Source organism: Eulemur rufifrons, chromosome 16 (assembly GCF_041146395.1).
Source record: "Eulemur rufifrons isolate Redbay chromosome 16, OSU_ERuf_1, whole genome shotgun sequence".
In the NCBI taxonomy this organism is placed as follows: Eukaryota; Metazoa; Chordata; class Mammalia; order Primates; family Lemuridae; genus Eulemur; species Eulemur rufifrons.
Window position 1 is genome coordinate 19,403,794 of NC_090998.1, and position 20,824 is coordinate 19,424,617.

The 20,824-nt window shown below is 35.8% G+C and overlaps 1 protein-coding gene across 2 annotated transcripts in view; it reads left to right on the plus strand.

Annotated features, from left to right (window-relative positions):
- Window positions 1-20,383, plus strand: part of PDE3A (phosphodiesterase 3A) — a 279,098-nt gene extending 258,715 nt beyond the window's left edge. For both annotated transcript variants that reach the window (XM_069490925.1, XM_069490927.1), the window contains 7 exons: window positions 1,820-1,931; window positions 8,024-8,137; window positions 8,286-8,485; window positions 10,165-10,368; window positions 11,066-11,221; window positions 13,042-13,300; window positions 20,142-20,383. In XM_069490925.1, the coding sequence (XP_069347026.1) occupies window positions 1,820-1,931; window positions 8,024-8,137; window positions 8,286-8,485; window positions 10,165-10,368; window positions 11,066-11,221; window positions 13,042-13,300; window positions 20,142-20,383 (1,287 nt within the window). The remainder of the gene's footprint in view (window positions 1-1,819; window positions 1,932-8,023; window positions 8,138-8,285; window positions 8,486-10,164; window positions 10,369-11,065; window positions 11,222-13,041; window positions 13,301-20,141) is intronic.
- The last annotated feature ends 441 nt before the right edge of the window (window positions 20,384-20,824 follow it).

The window sequence follows — 20,824 nt, forward strand, 5'->3', positions numbered from 1 at the left end:
GAAAATGAATAAATAAACTCGTCTTTTAGAGTGGAGAAAGTACTTAGAAGTTGAGATGAATATATTATGCGATTTATTTCTCAATGAGCAGCCAAGATGCTCCATTTAAAAATAAGTCAAATAAAGTTATTTCCCTTCATTAGTCTCTTCAATGGCTCCTTACCTCACTCAGAGTAAAAGTCCCTATAAATAGTGGACCTGGCTCTCACACTCCAAGACTGGACCCCCACCCCAGTCCCACCCTGTAGTTACCCCCTTGTTGAAGTCTTACTCCAGTCCTTGTGCACTCTGTTTCAGTCACACTGGCCTGAGTACAGCAAGCATAGTTCAATGGCTCTTTCCTCTGCATGGAAAACTCTTTTCTCAGATATCCATGTGCCTGACTCCATAACTCCTTCAGTTCTTTGCTCAAAGGTCGCCTACTGAATATGCCAACTCTAACCACCATATTTAAGATGACAACTGCCATGCCTTCCCTGACATCCCAGTCCTTCATCCCTATTCCGTTTTTTCTTTTCCCCATGATTTATAACTTTCTGACATAGTATATAACTTACTTATTATATCTATTGGTTCCTGCCCTGCCCTGCTAAACCAAAAAGCTCCATGAAAGAAGAGATCTGTGTTTTGTTTGTATGCATGCAGCGCATAGAGAGAGAGACAATGCATGCATAAAAAATTGGCACATAGTAGGCACTCAATAGATACATGTTGAATGAATGAATCCCTTTTTTAGATATAAGTGCATATATATAAGTATAGATATAGACACATATAATGTATGTGACTGATAAACATTAGATATGTAGTTAAAAGAATACTCGCAAATTTGAATAAATGTAAATATGATAACAAAAGATGAAAATTTAACTATAAGGCAATATATTGAAGATTTGGAAGAACGATTTCAAGAGAATTTTAAGAAGGAATGCAGGTAACAAAAAGGACAAATAATTCTTTTTTAAGGTCTTCTGAGTGATAATCAGCACTGTGCCTTTGTGATGTGCAGTGAGGCCATTTTAAATGGTTCTGTCCTCCATTCTGCCCCACGAAAAACCATCTCTATCCCCACTACCTTCTCTTGTTCCGTTATCATTTTTTTCTTCCTCCACCATATGCATGTCAAATATGCTAATTATATCCAAAGGTATTTACTTGATGTGAGTCATCAGAGCTGGGAAAGCAATTGGAAAAAAAATAGATATTCAGAGGAAGAAGAGGGAAGATAAATGAGGGAAAATAGTTTAGACATTGTTATTTATATTAGAATAAATCTTTTTTCTTTATATATCTTAGTCAAAGCAACGCTTTTCCTCTCTCCCATAATTCTTTCCCCTTATCCTTCACCAAAGGACAACTCAGAATCTGTTGGTCTATGGAAAACTTTTTTTTTTTTTTAAATAAAATGAGTCTAAATTAAAGCATTCTCTTATCCTTTAGTGCTTATCATATGTATGATGCAATTAGCAAATTACTATGTTTCATCCTCTAATTATCAATATCACACACAATTTAGTGCCTCGCTATACTAACATAGCATATGCTGGTTTTTCTGTTGGCAGTTGCTTGGGTCTATATCTAGTCTTTACCATTAAAAATAGATTATATGCCCCTGTGGTCAGAAACTACAAAAGCTAGGCACACAGAAGTGTAGGCGCATATGTAGCAACATGTGCTTGATTAATTGTTTGCAGTAAGTGTCTGTACTGACAACAAATTAATGTGGTTGATGGAATGAACACTATTTTTTCCTCATTTTTTTTTATGTCTAGCACACACTTAGGGATGTTTTGTAAGGTTTTGTCTGTCTCTTTTACAGGTATCATACAGACTTTTTGAAGACATGGGCCTCTTTGAAGCTTTTAAAATTCCAGTTAGGGAATTTATGAATTATTTTCATGCTTTGGAGATTGGATACAGGGATATTCCTTGTAAGTACTAGTGATTTGTGAAATAATACTTTTACAGTTTGTCAAATTTGCTATGGGTAGTGGGATAGTGAATCATTAGCAGCTAGCACAGAATTACACATGGTGGACACTCAATATGGCCACTTCATAGCGTGGTTGGGGGCGGTATAGCCCAGGTTAGAAGCTGGCTCCTTCTCTTATGAGCTGTGTCTGTCTTAACCTCCACATGCCTCATTTCTTAATCCATAAAATAGGAATCCCATAATATCTGCTTCATAGGATTGTTAGGATAAAACAAGGTAATAATTTTAAAGAAGTTATAATAATGCCTTGTACATGGTAAGTCAAATTTAAATGTTTGATAAATGAACAATTAAATATTAAATTTAAACTTATTGCACATTTAATAATCCACCCCTTTTATTGGGTGAATTCAACTTTTGTTATGGCATCTGAAGAGTTGTCACTAAATATTGAAGTTTTCTCAATATAATATAAATTTAGCTGTTGGTTAGAGGGACAGGAGTATGATGGTCTCATTAATAAAATAGAAAAGAAGAGACATCTAGAAGTGGTTATAAAACAATGATTAGAAACATTTTAAAAATTAGGTAAATGTAAAAAACCCAAGGAGAGGACATAGTGTTCAAGCTTTGAATATCGTGACAATAAGTTTGCCATTTATAATAACGAGAAACTGGAACACATGAAGAGGTGTTTAATTTTCAGTATATAGCATTTCCAATACCATCAGTCAAAACGTGCAAGAGTTATACTACAATGCACAAAATATATGGATCTGAAAGAAATGTTCATAGTTCCAACCACGAAAGTGTGGAAAAGTATAGAAATCATGTGATACTTCCAGGAAATAAATACAGAGAAAGAAAAATAGTCAAACAATGTATTGGTTAGAGCATGTCTTAGAAATGTGTTAAGTCATGTTTTACCTTTTATGTTTTAAATTTGCTTTTATGAACTTCAGACTTCAGAACTCCATGTTCTTTTGCAGTTGCAAAGAGCTGAAATAAAATAAAAAATATAAAGATGCAGATAAAACACAAGTATTTCCAGAAAGGGGTAGCACATTAACCTACTGATCCATTATTAACATGTTGTTTTTTAAAATGACATTCACATGCTACGTTGGAATGACTATGCACAGCTGATAGTGTGTGATAGGAAAAGAATGAAGAATTGACCCTACAAATTGTGAGATAGAAGATGAGAATGAAGAATTGAATCTACAAATGAGATTTATTTTTTTAGAGAATATGGGGCCAACATGCAGGCAAAATAGGACAGTTGGAGTAGAGGAGAGAGAAGCTTAGTAGTACCAGGCACCCTGGGAAAGTCTGGCCGACAAAGCTATGGAAATTGGAAGAGAGATATGAAAAAGGGGTAGTTAGAAAGGATCTCAAGATAAGCCTTTCTTGCTTAATACAGTTTTCCCAGGGCCCACCTTGGTTGGATGCCAGTAATTGACATAAGTGTTAGTGATTTCTCAAAGGTTAAAGAGTTATGTAAATAAACTTTTATAGAAAAGAAGCCACCACACTGAAGAACAGCTAGTTACCAGACAGAATTTCCAAATTGATGTTATATTTTCAGTTGTATTTTAGTGATATAATCAGCTATAGCAAAGTTCCATGCAGTTCAAATACTCGACTGCAGAGATATAATAACCACTAACTTTTCTCTAGGTAGTATATCATTAAATAATAGTAAAAGATGACCAGTATTTAAGTATAAAAAGAAGTTTCCAGATTCTAAAGTTTATTATTCACTTTTATATTTTCTTATTACATTTTTATATGTTATGAGTAAATAGATGTTTTTTTCCTGTAATAGTGGGTTCTTCATTCCATCTGAAAAGAATTTGTTATAATAAACCTGCTTGTTCTATTTGAAGTCCCAGATACTTTCCATAAAGGGAATTTATTTATATCTTCTCATAGGAAAGCTCTAGCTTGATTGATGATCACTTTTAAATAATAATACCTCATATGTGCTGGGGCTGTAAATTTAGATTAATATGGATATTTATTAAAATCTTTGCTTATTGTTAATTATAATTAGCATATGTAAAAATTTGTTATCTACTTATTTTTACATTTACTTCCAGAGAACTGTATTTCTAATGGCTCTAAGTGAATCCATAATAATTGAAAAAAAAACCTAAGAGGAACAAAGTGAAAATGGGGTTGGATTAATTTTAATGTGACAGTATGTGAAAATATTAGAAACTAAATTTTTTTCATAGTTCTAAGTGCACCTTTCACAATTTTCAAGAGAAGAAGGGAAATATGAAGGCTTTTAAGCTTGTAATTAGAACCCTGACTAAAAATTGAGGAATCTAGATTTAAACAGGGAGGGAGGGAGGGAGGAAGGAAAGAAAATGAGAGAGAGACACAGAAGGGAGAGAGGAAGGAAGGTAGGAAGGAAAATGTCATGGAAGTAGCAGTGGATAAGGCAATAAATATAGGCAACTCACAATAAATGTGATATTTTCATCACATTTATATTTTCAGTGCAGCTTAGGATAAATTAAGGTATGGTTAATACCAAGTTGCACAGGGAGGTAAATAATGTTTGATATGATTTGTATTTCCTTTCAATTGGGCATTTTGGCTAGTAAAGAAGATAAATCATCAGTTCATATTTAGTCATTGATCCAGTTATTTTTTAGGGTGCTTACTCTATTTTCAAAGAGTTTCGACTCTCAAAAATATTATTCCTGACACCTCTCATTCTTATTATTCAAGTTTGAGAAATGGGGAGACTGCCTCAGCAGTACCTGTGATCATACAACTATTTAATGGCAGCAATGAGAATAGTCTTGCTCAATCTATGTTTAGTTCAGTTCATTTAGGCGATATAGAATGTGCCCACCGACTTTAAAGCTAGATATTAAGGCGCTATGGTACAAGCTAGAGGGGCAGAACTATTAGAATTTTAGCTATCATCCAAAGGAAAAACATGCTTAAAGTGTCATATCTATTCTTTACTGCTTCCCCTAGCCCTGTGGTGCATGAGAGCATAGACAGAATTTTCAAACAAAATAAATTTATTTCAATCAAAATAAACGTTGGTCTAAAAATCTATGAATTTTACATATAATTCTAACCCTTCATATCAGCTCACTTCAAATCTGTGCTTGAGTTATGAGGAGAAAGTTGAGAAAACAACTGTATCAAGATGGAAGGGAGAGATGGGCGGACTTTGGGAAAGAGGTAGAGTGCACCAGGTGGTGGTGTGTGCATGTGTGTCTCTGTGTTGTCAGAGAGGGAGAGGGGGGTGCCACGTGGGTGAGGGAATTAGGGGTTTGTCCAAAATCCAGAGGTAAATAATGAGGGCTGATGATAATAATAAGGATAAAGTAAGAATAGCTCCAATACCATTTCTTATCCTTCTCAGTTGCCTACTGTGGTCAGAACAAGAAGAATAATCTTTGAACATGTTTATGTATCAAATACAAACCTTCCATTGACCTAGCTGGGCTTCTCTCCTGGGTGCCTTTGCTCCTGAGTTGGGTCATCAGAGAGTTAATGGCAAGAGCAACAGAGACCAGGACTTGGCTTACTACTTGCACATAGTACATGCTAAATGAATACTTGTCTAAGAAGTGTGTTATTGACTGTTGACAGGACAGATGGTTTTCCATTCTTCTTAACCGATTGATGACAGTACCATTCTGGAGACACACACACACACAAACACACACACACCCCTAGATGTATATATTTAAGCAGTTAGATTTCATTAGCTATTGTTTTCTTCAGTACTTTTAAACCTAAACTAAAAAGCAAATGGAGCATTTTTTTTTCGTATGCTGTCTGAACCTAGTTTTTTAAGCAAAATTATACTAACCTCAGGAAATGAGTTTGGCAGCTTCCCTTCTTATATTTTCAGCACTAAATTATTTAGATAGAATTATTTGTTCTTTGAAAGTTTGTAAAAATAACCTATGACGCTTTCTGGGCTTGGACCTTGGGGTGGGAACAGGGCAGGAAGCAGCAGGACTCAAGAGCTGCAAGTTCACGTCTATTCCTCACCCTAAACAGGCCCTGCCAACAACCTCATACTGTCTCCATCACCCTTGTAATGCTAGGCTGTGCACAGGTTTCTCTGACTTGCAGTAATAATTGTAATCTTCCCAGCTTGCAACAGGAGAAAAGAATTTAACTCAGATGCTGGCTCCCCACACATCTCCCCACGGGGGCACCCTCTGCCCAGTCCGCCATTTTCCTCCTATACTAGGTCATTTCTGTCTTCTACTTCCCCAAGGGCTTAGAATAGCTTTTACTTGAGCTCTTAAATTCCATTCTTACAAACCCAGCTTCAATTTGGGGAGAAAGCCAGTGATCTGCACTAGTTTACCATCTTGTTCTACAGCAACAACCTATTTTACACCAATAGTATTTATGCTGATTATAGGCTTACTGTGTATCAGGCACTTTAAAATATATTCCCTTCTGAAATTCTTACAACTGTGCTATGAAATTGGCACTATTGTTATCCCCATATTTTTAAGGTAAGGAAATGAGTTTTAAGTAACTCACACAAGGTAACATGAATTATAAATATCAGAGCAGACACAAAACCAAATCTGTCTCAAATGCAGAAAATTCTAATGTGATCAATTTTGTACATGGCAGGGGTACAGAAATAAAATGTGATTGTACGTATCTTGTCTGTGAATTTTCTGTAAGTGGAATGTGTTTGTGTCACTTGAGATGGTCTATACACAGGAATACAGACTTCAATCTTAATAAAATTGCTCTTTGAAACACTAAATAGTATTAGTATGCACATCTAGCAATGACACAAGGTTTGCCATTTCCTCCTCAGGCTCCTAGGAGTTCTGTGTCTTAAAGCTCTTCTGGGGACGTCTTTTTAAGCCCACACTCAGGCCTCTTTGCTGAATTTCTGGAGTGTTTACCCAAGATTTAGCTACATGTTGTCACTTAAAGACTGACTTGTAAGAGTTGCCAGAGATACAGGAAAATAGGCACCATCTACCTACAGACCACCAGGGTGCTGCCAGCACCATGGATGCCATAGGTTCCTCTTTTTTCTCTGGCCAGGGAACAGGTGTTCCCTCGTAGTCTCGTTGTCATTATTCTCCTCTTTTTCCATCTTCTCCTCATCTGTTGAATATTATTCAGAAATATAATGCATGGAGAAGGAAATGGTGTCATGGCTGGTTAATAGGAATAAAATGTGTAAAGTTAGTACATTTAGGGTAAGGCATACCAATCGATGAAGTATTATGAAGGGGCAGACAAATAAGAACAAAACTTGGAAGAAGTGCACCAGAAAAAAGAAGGTACGCCAAGAACATACTGGGCATCTGGTTATGGTTCAAAAGAAGCTGAACTGCATGTGACTTCCTTCCCATGATAATGACATTATGACGAGTGGATTTGGTTTTTCCAGTTTTTACTCTTCAAAATGGCTCAACTTCCTACATTACTACTATACAAAGAAGTTTTTTTTTTTCCTTTGTTTTTTTAGGTATTTCCTGGAAGTATATTCCCAATTATAATTTCTAGATCAGAGAATGTAATTGCTTTTGGCTTTGAATTTTGCTTGTAGATGTAATCTACATATATAAGATATATTTACTTTTATGGAAGTGTTTTAAGATTGATACAGAAGAATGGCATTATGATCTATTCCCTGATTATATTTACCAGAGATGAAATGATAGATCTTATCTAGTTAAAGTATGTCATAGCTCTTAATTTTATTCTGGTTTTCTGCATGGTCTTATACAGAAGGATGAAAATAAGTGTAAGAGTAAATATTACAGTTGTTTCACATAGTGAGTTTCCTATATACGTAGGTTTCTGGTAGACTCTGCACACAGATTTTTCCACTTCAGACATCTGCATGCATAAGAAATGTGAGTGAGTTTTCTTCCTTGTTGCTATGGATATTATGGAGTTATAGAAGAGTAATTTAAGAGTACTATTTGTCATAGAAGGTTTGGCTGACGTTCACGGGGGTATTAAAATGTTAGGTCTAACCTGTTTATCCAGTAGATGGCACTCTTAGTCCTTAGACCCCAAAGTTCACAAATTGATGACTGTTCTTTGCATTGGTTGCAGATCATAACCGAATCCACGCCACTGACGTCTTACATGCTGTTTGGTATCTTACTACACAACCTATCCCAGGCCTTTCCACTGTGATTAGTGATCATGGTTCAGCAAGTGATTCAGGTACGTGTGAAATATGTCTGTACTTCCTTGTGAAAGGTGGGAAGAGAAGAGTGTTTTGTTTTGTTTTTTTAAAAAAAGGAAGTCAAGACAAATGATACTGGTTTAATACTTTTAAAAAATTTCTGCTACTTTCATTTTCTCTTCTCAGATTCTGACAGTGGATTTACACATGGACATATGGGATATGTATTCTCAAAAATGTATAATGTGACAGATGATAAATACGGATGTCTGTCTGGGAATATCCCTGCCTTAGAGTTGATGGCGCTGTATGTGGCTGCAGCCATGCACGATTATGATCACCCAGGAAGGACTAATGCTTTCCTGGTTGCAACTAGTGCTCCTCAGGTAAATCTTTAGACTTTGGGTAGGAGAAATAATTCAATGGAAATTTTTTTCTGAAAAAATTAAGCTTATAAATTGGATTCATAATAGGCACCAAGTAAATACAAGCCAAACTATATTTAGTCCTTGGAGATCATGCTAATTCTAAAAAGATATCATGGTTTCTTCCAAGATATCAACAGCGGGCATGCAATTGTATTACCCATGGGGATCCCTTCTCAATTTTCTTGTTAGGAAGAAAAGCTACTTTAATTCATATTATGGAACTTCCTCAACAAAGAAAAAGGAACCTGTACAAAAATCCCTTTCTGAAAAGATTAGAGAACCAAATCTTTCTTGGACTTTTAAGAATGTAAGGCTTCTTTGTATAAAAACCACATTCCTTTGAAATATATTCATTATAATAGTTATGATTCTTATGGCATATGCGTTGGTTAGTAGGAATTTAGCATCAGTTTCTTTCATTCATTCAAGGGAAGCTTTTGTTTTTAACCTGAGCAGAGATTCCAACATAGATTCTAAAAACAACAAATAAATTTAAAGTTCATCTTGGTATATACTTCAATATAAGTCGAAAATTAATCATTAAATATCTAGGTATTTCCATCTATACAGTTAAATACAGTCAGCTGAGCCCAAGTTACTAAACATCCTGAGATCCTCTATTGTTCTTTCTATAGGATCTAGAGGCCAATTTGGTCCCATCTATATTCTTTTGTTTTCTTGTTTGCTACTTTTCTTCCCCACTGCCATTCATTTCCACAATGTCTCTTATGGACTTTTTATAATTTTCCTTGAATCGATATATGATAAAAATATCCTGATTTTTTTTTCTGACTACTTATTTCATCCTCTTTGCACATGTCCTCCATATACCAGAGGTTTTTTTTTCCTGAAGACAGTCAAAAATCCTCTTGCCAGCAAAATTTACCATGCAGATTTTTCTCCATGTCTGCATTTTTACCTACTTCAATGTTAATATTCATGTGCTTAGTCTTTCCTTCTTGTCCTCCTGCCTTTTTTTCCTCCAAAGGCTGTCCTGCACACTCGTCTTCAAGCATTTTGGAGGCAGCTTCCCCTTTTTAAAAAAACATTACCTAATAATGCTTCCCTCAGCATTTTCAGAGAATTCCAAACAAGTAGATGCTTACTTTATATCTTCAATCACTAAATAATGGGTTATATTTCCTATGGCTGATTGTGGAGGGAGAACATTTTGAATTGTGGCCTTCTCAGGGTTTCCATTTCACTTTAATAGTTATATGTGTTTAACTAACAAGAGGTAATTCTTGTGCCAGATACAGAAAGTAACCAAGTTACCCCTTAGGAATATAGATAGAGGTATGTATATGTGTGTGTGTGTGTGTGTGTGTGTTTAAATTTCTGTGCCCTACAAAGAAATCTAAAGAAAATGTATCTGCTAAGATGGACTAGTGTCTTTCACTTGTGTTTGGACTAAAGTTTCAAGAAAGAGAACTTATCTTAAAAAAAAGAAGTTTAATCAAGAAAAATAATCAAGAGTCAATGTACAGCAATCAGGGATTCTTAATAACCAGCAGTCATAAGTTACATTTCTTTGTTTTCTGAAAGAGCAATTTCCAAAGCATTACATATTCTCATTTATTTTTATGATTTTTTTTTATCTTAAAAAAATTGAACTCTTAACTCTCTTATTCGCCTAGGCGGTGCTATATAATGATCGTTCAGTTTTGGAGAATCATCACGCAGCTGCTGCATGGAATCTTTTCATGTCCCGGCCGGAGTATAACTTCTTAGTTAACCTTGACCATGTGGAATTTAAGCATTTCCGTTTCCTTGTCATTGAAGCAATTTTGGCCACTGACCTGAAGAAACACTTTGACTTCGTAGCCAAATTGAATGCCAAGGTAACTAGATTTGTACCAGTCTACATTTTATGGCCACATTGAAAGATATCATGGGACCAAAGTGTTGAAAAAATCTTATTGCCGTCACCTCTTATATGTCAGATGTGAAAATGCAATGCAATAAAATGTTTAACCAGAAGCAGGTATACATGTATTGGTCCTGATCTAGATACCTAAGAAGTTGAGGTGTTGTCTGTGTATATTATACTTTGTGCTACAGAGAAATAATAAATTCCAGCTATCATTGTGGCTTTTTGTTTGATTTAATTTGCTCTCATCTCTATGGTATACTCTTGTAAATTATCTGGCAGTAGTATTAATAAATGTCAAAAGCTTAAAGCAAAATTTCATACCCCTAACATAAATACCCAAATGTTAATTCAAGGAAATTTCATATCACTTGTAGCTATGTTATTTTAATAGCAATTGATAATATCTGCAAATTTTAAATAACATTTATTGTCAGTTCCATAGCTAATCATTATTTTATACATTACTCATTATTTTACCTTTTTGATGACTATTTTACTATTAATTTATGCAGGCCAATAACTGTTTTTAAATAGCTGAGAAGTTCCTGATTATTTGGTATTCTGCTCTCTAAAATAGAAGGAAGATAATAAATATTCTATTGCTTCGTCCTGTTCAACTTTTGTTTTCACTGAGGCAAAACATGTTAACTTTGCCCCTCAAACAGGTGAATGATGATGTTGGGATAGATTGGACCAATGAAAATGACCGACTCCTGGTTTGTCAGATGTGTATAAAGTTGGCTGATATCAATGGGCCAGCTAAATGTAAAGAACTCCACCTGCAGTGGACTGAGGGTATTGTCAATGAGTTTTATGAACAGGTAACAAACAACTGTTTAATCTATCTTAATCTCCACCTTGAGGCTGCTTGTGAATTCACTAGAGCTAACAAAAGCTGTAAATAATGATCACTCTATTTCATATTCATACTTTCATAAGAAATTGAACTGACCAGTTTTGATCAGGAGATAAAAAATGAATATGTAAAAACTATACTTAACTATAATCATAAAACTCTAAGATAAAATTATTTGCAGGTTATTTTGGGGGAAGAAAATATTTAGATATTGGAAGTTGGACATTAGGAAGACCCTTGAAATGCTGTTCTAGGGACTGATTTATTATAATGGAAGCTAGTTTAAATTTATATGGAGGAATGTATATCAGATTAAGTTCATTTATATTTCTAATAGAATTAATAAAAACTTATATGAAAAAGCTAAAAAGTAATAGGCATTTTATTTGACACGATAATGTGAGAGTTAACAGACTACCAAAAAACCTACCACAATTAACATAAGCATGGGGTGGTCCTCCCCCTGTTACCCTGCTCTGCTCAGACTGTACTTGAAGCTTTCTGTTTAGTATTGTGAACTACTCTCTTAAGAAAGTGGAGGAGATGGAACACGGGTAAAGGACAGGAATCATTGACATAAAAGGAAAGGAAAAAAGTGAAGATATTTACTCTGAGGGAAAATAGAGGTGATATAACTGTCTCCAGATACTTAAAGGATTGACATAGAAATTTAGAAATAGGTTAATCGAAACATTGCTGCGGAGATTAAAGGAGATAAATTATATAACGTACTTAACACAGGATCTCATTCATAAAAAATGTTAAATCCCTCTCTACTGCCCTAAAAAGGGTATGACTATAACCAGCCTATGGAAGTTATTGGGAGATAAAGTTCAGATCAATGTCAGAAAGAAATTTATATAGCTAAAGGTATGCAAAAATAGGATGAGCCACCTTACTAATAGTAATAAATTATCATTGGACATATTGAAGTAGAGATTAGAATGAACTTTTATGGTTACTATGGGCATGATTCATATACAGACGGAAAGGTTTATGCATTTTAAAAAATAACGTATGCCTATCTTAGGAATGAGATTAATTTATAATCAGTCCTGAAATATTGAAATGCAGAAAAATATAAGTGACAAGGAAAATTTATGTATAATAATTCCACTTCTTGGGCATAACTATTATCGATAATTTTGCCATATTTTCAGTTATTTTGCTAGGTAACTTCTGGTTTATAATCTGTTATTTTTTTTTTCTCAAAAGGATTTGAAACAGTCTAAAATAAAGTTCTTATATAATATTATTAAGCATGTAAATGAATAAGAATATCAGAAACCATATAATCATAAATGATATAATTCAAACAAAATCTGGGATAAGGTAGCCACTTGAATTATGCGATAATTTATTTTGAGCTTTCTGACAGCCAAGGTACAAAAGAAAAACACAATAGATAATGTATTTTTTGATTATTATTCCCAGCATTGTGTTTTAAGGTGCATTTGTATTCTTGAATAAGGGACACTGAGTAATGTGATAAGAAATATCATCTGCTGAGACATTAAACCACTCCTTGTATTTCCCCTTGATAAAAAGACAAAACCTCAAGATCACAAAGGTGCTAAACAGTAACACAGCATTTGTATAGGAATTCTAATGATTAGGGTAGAATCTAGTAGCACTCAAGTAAAGAGGGAGTTTGCATATGAATGTCTGGGTTCTTGTGTATTTACACAGTTCAGATGCCAGGTGAATGTCGACTTTCCTTGTATTCTAAACTTTGCTTTTCATTGACCTTCTGGCCAACTATTCATGCTAAATCCCTATTTCTAGGGTGATGAGGAGGCCAGCCTTGGGTTACCCATAAGCCCCTTCATGGATCGTTCTGCCCCGCAGTTGGCCAATCTTCAGGAATCCTTCATCTCTCACATCGTGGGTCCGCTGTGCAACTCCTACGACTCCGCAGGACTAATGCCGGGGAAATGGGTGGAAGATAGTGACGAGTCAGGAGACACCGATGACCCAGAAGAGGAGGAGGAAGCAGCAGCAGCACCAGATGAAGAAGAAACCTGTGAAAATAATGAATCCCCAAGTGAGTTATGAAATCTAGTTCTAGTGGGTTTTTCCTGGGGTTGTTTTCTTACGTTTAGATGAATTTTATGCTTCTTGTGAAATACAATTTTCTAAGTCCAAATATCTTCTGGGTTTGATTATGGATAGCTCCCTTCCCCAATGGCATAATAATAGAAATGACAGACTGTGGCATCTATAATAATACCTAATGTATCATACAAAGATATGTTCTCTGTCATGAGGTACAAAAAACAATTAGAGTTGAAGCTTATTCTTCAGAGTATCTTAGTAATGTAGAAATAAAAAGAATTTCTGTTACCATATAGACCAATCGCGGGCTTTCATTGGCTTGGTTAGGGGAAGGCCATATACAGAGGTAAGAGGTAGTATGCATTTGTTCATTCAACAAATATTTATTGAATCTCAGTGCCAGGCATTCTTCCAGGTAAAGATAGAGCTATGAACAAAAACAGACCAAAAATAGATAAATCCTTGTCCTTATAGACTTACATTCTAGTGGGGTCAGCAGACATTAAGCAAGACAAGTCAGTATATCTATAGTACGTTAGGTACTGATAAATATGAGAGTTAAAAAAAGGGAGATATGAAATATTGCCGAAAAAATTAAAATTTTAGGTAAGATAATGAGGGACAGAGAAGATCTAAATAGAGGTTAAAAAAGAAAAAAGACCTGAAAGAAGTGAGGGAGTGCTCTCCATGGGAATATGGAAAGAGGATTCCAAGGAAAGGAGAAAGCAACACGTGCAAAGGTCCTGAGGTGTGTATTGGCTGGGGTGTTCAGGGAGCATCAGGAGAGCTGGTGTGGCTGAAGCAGAGGGAAAGGAGGGAGAAGAGCAGCAAGAAAGAGGTAGTGGGGAGCCAGGTGATGTAGAGTTTGAAAGGAGAGCTTTGTAGGTCACAGCAAGGATTTGGGCTTTTACTCTGAGTAAGATGGGAAATCAGTTATTTTTGAGCAGAAGAGTTAATGGACTTGACTGAATGCTTTAACTGGATTGCTTCTGCTGCTATATTGAAAATACTCTTGGGGTTGGGATGGGAGCAAGAGTAGAAGTAGATCATTTAGGAGACTGTTGAAATTACCTAAGTGAGAAATGACTGACTTTGGCCCAGTGTGGCAACAGTGACAACGAGAAGCGATCCCATCTGATAACTAGCTTGGAGGGTGTTATGTGGCCAGTGTAACTGGTTTGACTTAATTGGCTATAAAAACATGGTTTTTCTTCATGCCTTTAAATATGCTCTCCTATTTCTCCTGCCATGTATGAAATAGTGACTAATAGCATAAATAGTAAAACCTGTGACCCTTACAGTGACATTGCACAAATACCATTTGTTCCTGTGTTCCTAAAAAGATAGTACATGGTTTATGTCTAGCTTCACAGACAAAGAAAGTGCAATCTTAATATTTTCAATGCCCTTCTCAGAAATATTACCTATGAAAGTCATTCTGATTGTTTTGTTCCTATTTTCATCACAAGCAGGAAAGTACATGATGTGGTTAATTTCAGCCCATCCAGTTAAGGAGATTCTCTAACTTCACGTTGATCTATTTGGCCCTCATATGAGTATCCTATTGTAAATACACATAAGCATAGATAAAGAGATCATTATCAGCTATAAACTTGTGAGACAGAGTTTTGCAAATTTGGCTTTAGGTCAGATTTTTGTTTAAGTGCTGTCCTGTCTATTAAACTTTTGTACAGAATGGGGGAATAATCAAAAGTTGTTTTCCTTCAATTCTATCAGAGTAATTATATTTTGTATCTCTGATGCTTATAAAAAGACTTGCATTAGAAATTTTGTGCAGCTCTTGGGATTCAGAGCTAGAAGCCAAGACTTGGGACTCATGAGTTATTTATTCATTTGTTCATTTAATAAACATGTATCAGTTTTCTTATTTACTTTGTTTTCATTTCAAAGAGCCAGGTAGTTTGCTGTCTTACTAAGGATAAGACAGTTTTTTCCACTGAATGAAGGTCTTGTCAGCTTAGCCTCTGGAAAAGCTTTGTTCCTGTGAGCCCTGACTGATTGCTGTGTGAACTCAGTACACACTGAAAACACACACACAACCCAAGCATCAGGAATTGAAGGACCCAGGCCGGGGAGATTTAACAGGCTCAACTTGTCAACCTGGGTGTTAGCTGCAAATGCTACAACCATATATTCTATTTCCTTCTGTTCTGGAGAGGTGGGTTGTCATACTAACATTCAGATGCTGATGTTTTGTTCTCCTGACCTTCCCATTTTTATCAAGTTCATTAAAGCAGGAACGAGAATTCTATGAATTCTGTTTACTAACAGCTTCCAAAAGTTAACTGATCACCTTATATCAAAATTTAAAATATCCCATCCACAATGATTTGATACTGTAGCTTTGGAAATATTATCTTTGAAGTATTTCTTTATAGCCAAATAAATAATAAATCTTGTGCAATATTAATACTTACTAAATATTGGCCACATAGAGCAATAGAATTTTAGGAATGGAAGGCGAATCTATGCTCATCCAGTTTAGCTGTCTCACTTTACGAAAGAGTAAACTAAGGCTCAGAAATGTAAGTAATATGCCAAGGTTGTAGAAACAGAAAGAAAACCCAGGTTTCCTAATTTTTAACTCCATGGCTTTGGACTCTTAGTATTAATATTTTAATTTCAGAATTCTTATTGGCAGAGATGGTTACTTTGATTTAGCCTAATACTTAGGTTTCAGAGAAAATTAAATATGCACAGATAACTTCTGCAATTTGAAAAACTTGGATGTCTCCCAGGAAACACAGAATAAAATGTTTCAATATGGTATCCTAGGAAAAAAAGGGTTTTACAGTACCTTAAAATTAAATCTGAAAGATTCCTACAGCGAGCTAAGAGGTTTCTAATGAAGTACGAAGTTGCATTTAGAATTGGAGCAATGAAAGGCTCTTTGTTCTTTTTTCAAAAGGTTCCAGTGCTGAACAATTTGGCTCCCCATACAGGCATGTTTTAGACCACCTGCAGACTCTAATCTACGCAAATTTATTTGGTACAAACTTTCTTCTACGTCATCTTATTCAGTATAATTCCAGAGAGGTTTATTGCTAACGTTTTAACAGCATTAATAAGAGAACAGCTGCTCTCATGGGAGCTGCCCTGAAAGGAAAAAGAGAAAAATTGAGCTTTGTTAGCTTCTTCCCTAACTGTACTGCCATGAATGTGTATAACTTTAAGATGGAATAATCACCTTGAGCAGTAGAGCGTTTGCTTGTAACTGTGATTTAAATCTGCCCTTCAGCCAAGGGTCCTCTGGAACTCTCTTGATTCAAAGGATTAGGTTCAAAAGTATATTAACATTTAACAATTTCCTAGCAGAAGTTGATTTGTACTTAACTACAATAATAGCAAAGTAGAAATAGACAAGTAGATGGCTTTGGTAGAAGAGTACTTTTTAATTTGCTTATAAAAATCTGATGTATGAATATATTTTTGTTGACTTTGATAGAAAGAATTCAAATTTATTTAAATTTGTGTGTGTGTATGTGTGTGTGTATGTGTGTGTGTATGTATTATGTGTGTGTATATATGTTGCCCTTGTTAGGAAGCTTTCAAATGAAGGAATTGGTATATGGGGTCATGCCCCTGCCTCTCTGTCCCTTTGCCTGTGTCCCTGCCCCCCCACTCTTGGAATGTTCGTAGCCCTTCTTCACACATGTTATTTAATTCTCATGACTTCATGACTTCATGCAGCTCAGGTACTGTGTCCTTTGAAAAAAGTCCTACCTCATCTCCCACAGGTTGAGTCTTTTGTGTTGCCATGGTTTGATGTATGAAAGAGAAATTGTATAGACACTTCTCAAAAATGGCAAAGAAGGCTTTATTCAAGACTATTGCAGTAGGGGAGAAAAAGTGAACTCCACTCTGTTGAAACAAAAGGGAGGACAGTTTTAAGTGCCGTGGTGAGCTAGTGAAAAAGTACTGGAGGACCTAAGGAGGGAGTTGGTTCATGTGATGAGGCCAGCTGTTAATTGGTGCTTATGGGAGTTAGGCTCCTACCCTCCCACAGAGACTGGGAGATTGAGCCTCACTCTTCCTTCCCTTCTTCTCTCCCTCCCTATCTATCTGTCTGTCTCTCTTTCTCTTCCTCCTTATTTTTAAAAATTTTATCTTATTGTGGTAAGCACACTTAACATGAGATCTAACCTCTTAAATTTGTAAGTGCATCAGTTCTAGACATCTGGTGTATAACATTGTATTTACAGTCAACTGCAGTGTATTGGCTCTATCTTTCTCAATGATTGCATTTCAAAGAGATGGTCCCAGGTCCCTGAGAAACACATTCCAGGGTTGTAAAATTGGCTAAAGGCTGGGAGAAGATTTATCTCTATTGCAAAGGGGCAGAGAAAGAATTTGCAATTACAAGTTTTCTGAAGTAAATATTCTAAGAAGAGGAAGGTCAGAGTCCCGTAGTCTGAAAGTCTGAAGTTTAGTCAAACTGAGAGGAAGGGCAAGGCCATCCTGGTCACAAGTCTGTGTCTGTCATAAAACATAGCACATGATTTCAGTTTTTATCTTCTGCTTCTCTCTCTTATATAGAGCATAATCTCTTTTAAGGCAGGCTCTGAGCCTGATTGATCTTTGTTTCCACAGCATCCAGAAAAGTCATTGTCAATGGGTCAATATAAGTGTGGGTCCTTCTCATGAATAACTGATGAATACAGTAATAAATATATATTTTTAAATTTTTCCTTGTGACTCTGCCTGTGTTCATTTCCCCTGACGTTCATTCAATTTAATAATTTTTGTTATGTGTCTGTATGGATCAAAAGTAATTCAGTCTATTTTAGTTTAATATCTTTTTTCTACACTATGTTTTAAAAATTGATTTTATTGTCCTGTAAAGTGCAAGAAATTTATGTGGGGTATTATAATAAAACTGTTGAAAGAATCACTAGCACTTTCACAAAAATGTTGGTAGACGGCCTCTGAGAGATATAGTTCTTTTGGCATATCCCATAGCAATTGGCTTTGTTTTGGGTGTTTTTTTTTTTTTTCCCCCAACTGGATAGCAAAGTTTTCATTGTACACAGCAAAAGGCATATTGATTTTTCTTTTTTTTTTTTTAGCTTTCCTTTTTCACTTAGAAGAACATGTTGTTGTTTTTTTAGCACCTTTCCACTTTCACTTAGAAGAACATTTTTGTTTTTGTTTTATTTCAAAATATTACAGAGGTATAAACATTTAGGTTACATATATTGCCTTGGCCCTGCCCAAGTCAGAGCTACAAGCGTACCCATCCCCCAGATGGTGCGTACCACACTCATTAGGTCTGAATATACCCATCCCCTCTTCCCCGCTCCTACCTGCCCAACACCCAATGAATGTTACTTCCATATGTGCACATAAGTATTGATCAGTTAGTACCAATTTGATGGTGAGTACGTGTGGTGCTTGTTTTTCCCTTTAGTTTTTTATTGTTAATATTTTTTATCTTCTCCTTCCTTTTTTTCTTTCTCCCAGAGTATACATTGTAAGTCATAACCAGTTCATTAAGTAGTCCTTTCTGACCTCGCTGGTAACTTGGACTGTTATCTCTTTAATGTAGTCTCAATTAGATCCGAAATTTCTGTGGACCACTTTTTCATATCATTTCCATTTTTACCACGTGTCAACACTGCATCATATACCTGGAACTGTGGAGCAAAAACTAGAGAGAAAATGATTCATTTAGTAAACTCTTACTGAATACTTACTAAAGTCTGGGGCTTTGCAGATGTATACACAAATAAAAAGAAGCTTCTGTGCTAGGGACGTTTACAGTCTAATGGGAGGATCTTAGCTTAACTTCTAAATTCTTGTCCCAAGTTGATCCCACATTCATTCTGTGCCACTAGGAAATATCCCAGGGAAGGACTTTGATTGCCCTGTCTTGGGTCACACACCTTCATGTTGGCCAATCACTGTGACACAGCTTGTGTTGTCAGGAGATGAGTGAGGAAGTAGAGTTTGACAGCCTTTTCTAGAACCACATAATTGAAGGAAGGAGGGGAGCAATCCCCCCAAATAGTTTTGGATACACAGTTACCAGAAGAAGAGATAATGAGAAGAAGGGAAAAGAAAAATAGAAACTGTATCTATTCTGGGGGGTATATATTGAGTAACATGGGAATTTAGGAGAGAGAGATTATTTTTCAGAAGAAGAATTCAAAAGTCTTAAAATAATGAATGGATATGAACTTTCAGTGATTGGGAAGAGCATTTCAGAAGGAGAGGCAGTACCAGCATGAAAGTAGAAGAATTTAGCATATACCAGAAAACAGAATAGTTAAGTATAGATAGAGGCCAGGCTGCAGAAAGGGAAGATTGCAAACATGAGCTTGTGCCAGTTTGTGGGTCAACTTTGAATGGAGTTTGAAATTAAGTTTTTTGTCCTTATGAAGCAGAAAAGTAACACCCAACACTGTCTTTAATCAGTCTTATAGACTTTTGTGAACTGAATTGGTTGACAAAGGAAGACATAACAAGAAATTATTCCAGTGGTCTAGGTGAAAAGTACTGAGAGCCTGAATATAGTAGACATAATGCCAAGGTACAAGCAGAATTTTGTGTTGGACGTTACCAAATATTAAATGCTTCTCACAATTGTTTCTCAGTGATATTTTAATGGTTATTGCCATCTTCCTCTTATTTCCTCATTCTCCAAAACTGCATTATGATATAGAAATCAAGTGAGATAGATAGATAGGTAGATATCACCATTTGGTATTTAACTTCTATTAATCTGAAAAGAAATGACTTTCATGTGTTCAGCACACAACTAAGTAGTCTAATTTTGTTTTGTTTTATTTTGTTTTGTTTTGTTTTTAAAGGAAAGAAAACTTTCAAAAGGAGGAAAATCTACTGCCAAATAACTCAGCACCTCCTGCAGAATCACAAGATGTGGAAGAAAGTCATTGAAGAGGAGCAGCGGTTAGCAGGTGTAGAAAATCAGTCTCCGGACCAGACCCCTCAGCAGCACTCTTCAGAGCAGATCCAGGCCATCAAGGAAGAAGAAGAAGAGAAAGGGAAACCGAGAGCAGAGGAGATCGCAACCCCAAAGCCAAACCAGTGACAATGGATAGAATGAGCTGTGTTTCGAAACAGATTGACTTGTCACAGACTCTTTTCAAGCCAGCACAACACTTAAGACACAACACTGTAGAAATACAAGAAGATGGGCAGATGGCTATTGCATTCTGGGATTCTTCGTATTTTATGTGTTCATTTTTACAGTGAGGTACATTGTTTAAAAACTCTTGCTCAAAGAAGCTTTCACATTGCAACACCAGCTTCTAAGGATTTTTTTAAGGAGGAAATACATATGTGTGTGTGTATATAAGCTCCCACATAGATACGTGTAAAACATATTCACACACATGCACGCACATACACACTGAAAGCCAGGGTACCTGGCTCCACGATTTAGTAACATTCGTATTAAAATATATAGTGGTCACTGTGATATAATAAATCATAAAGGAAACCGAATCACAAAGGAAATGGTGCGGCTTAG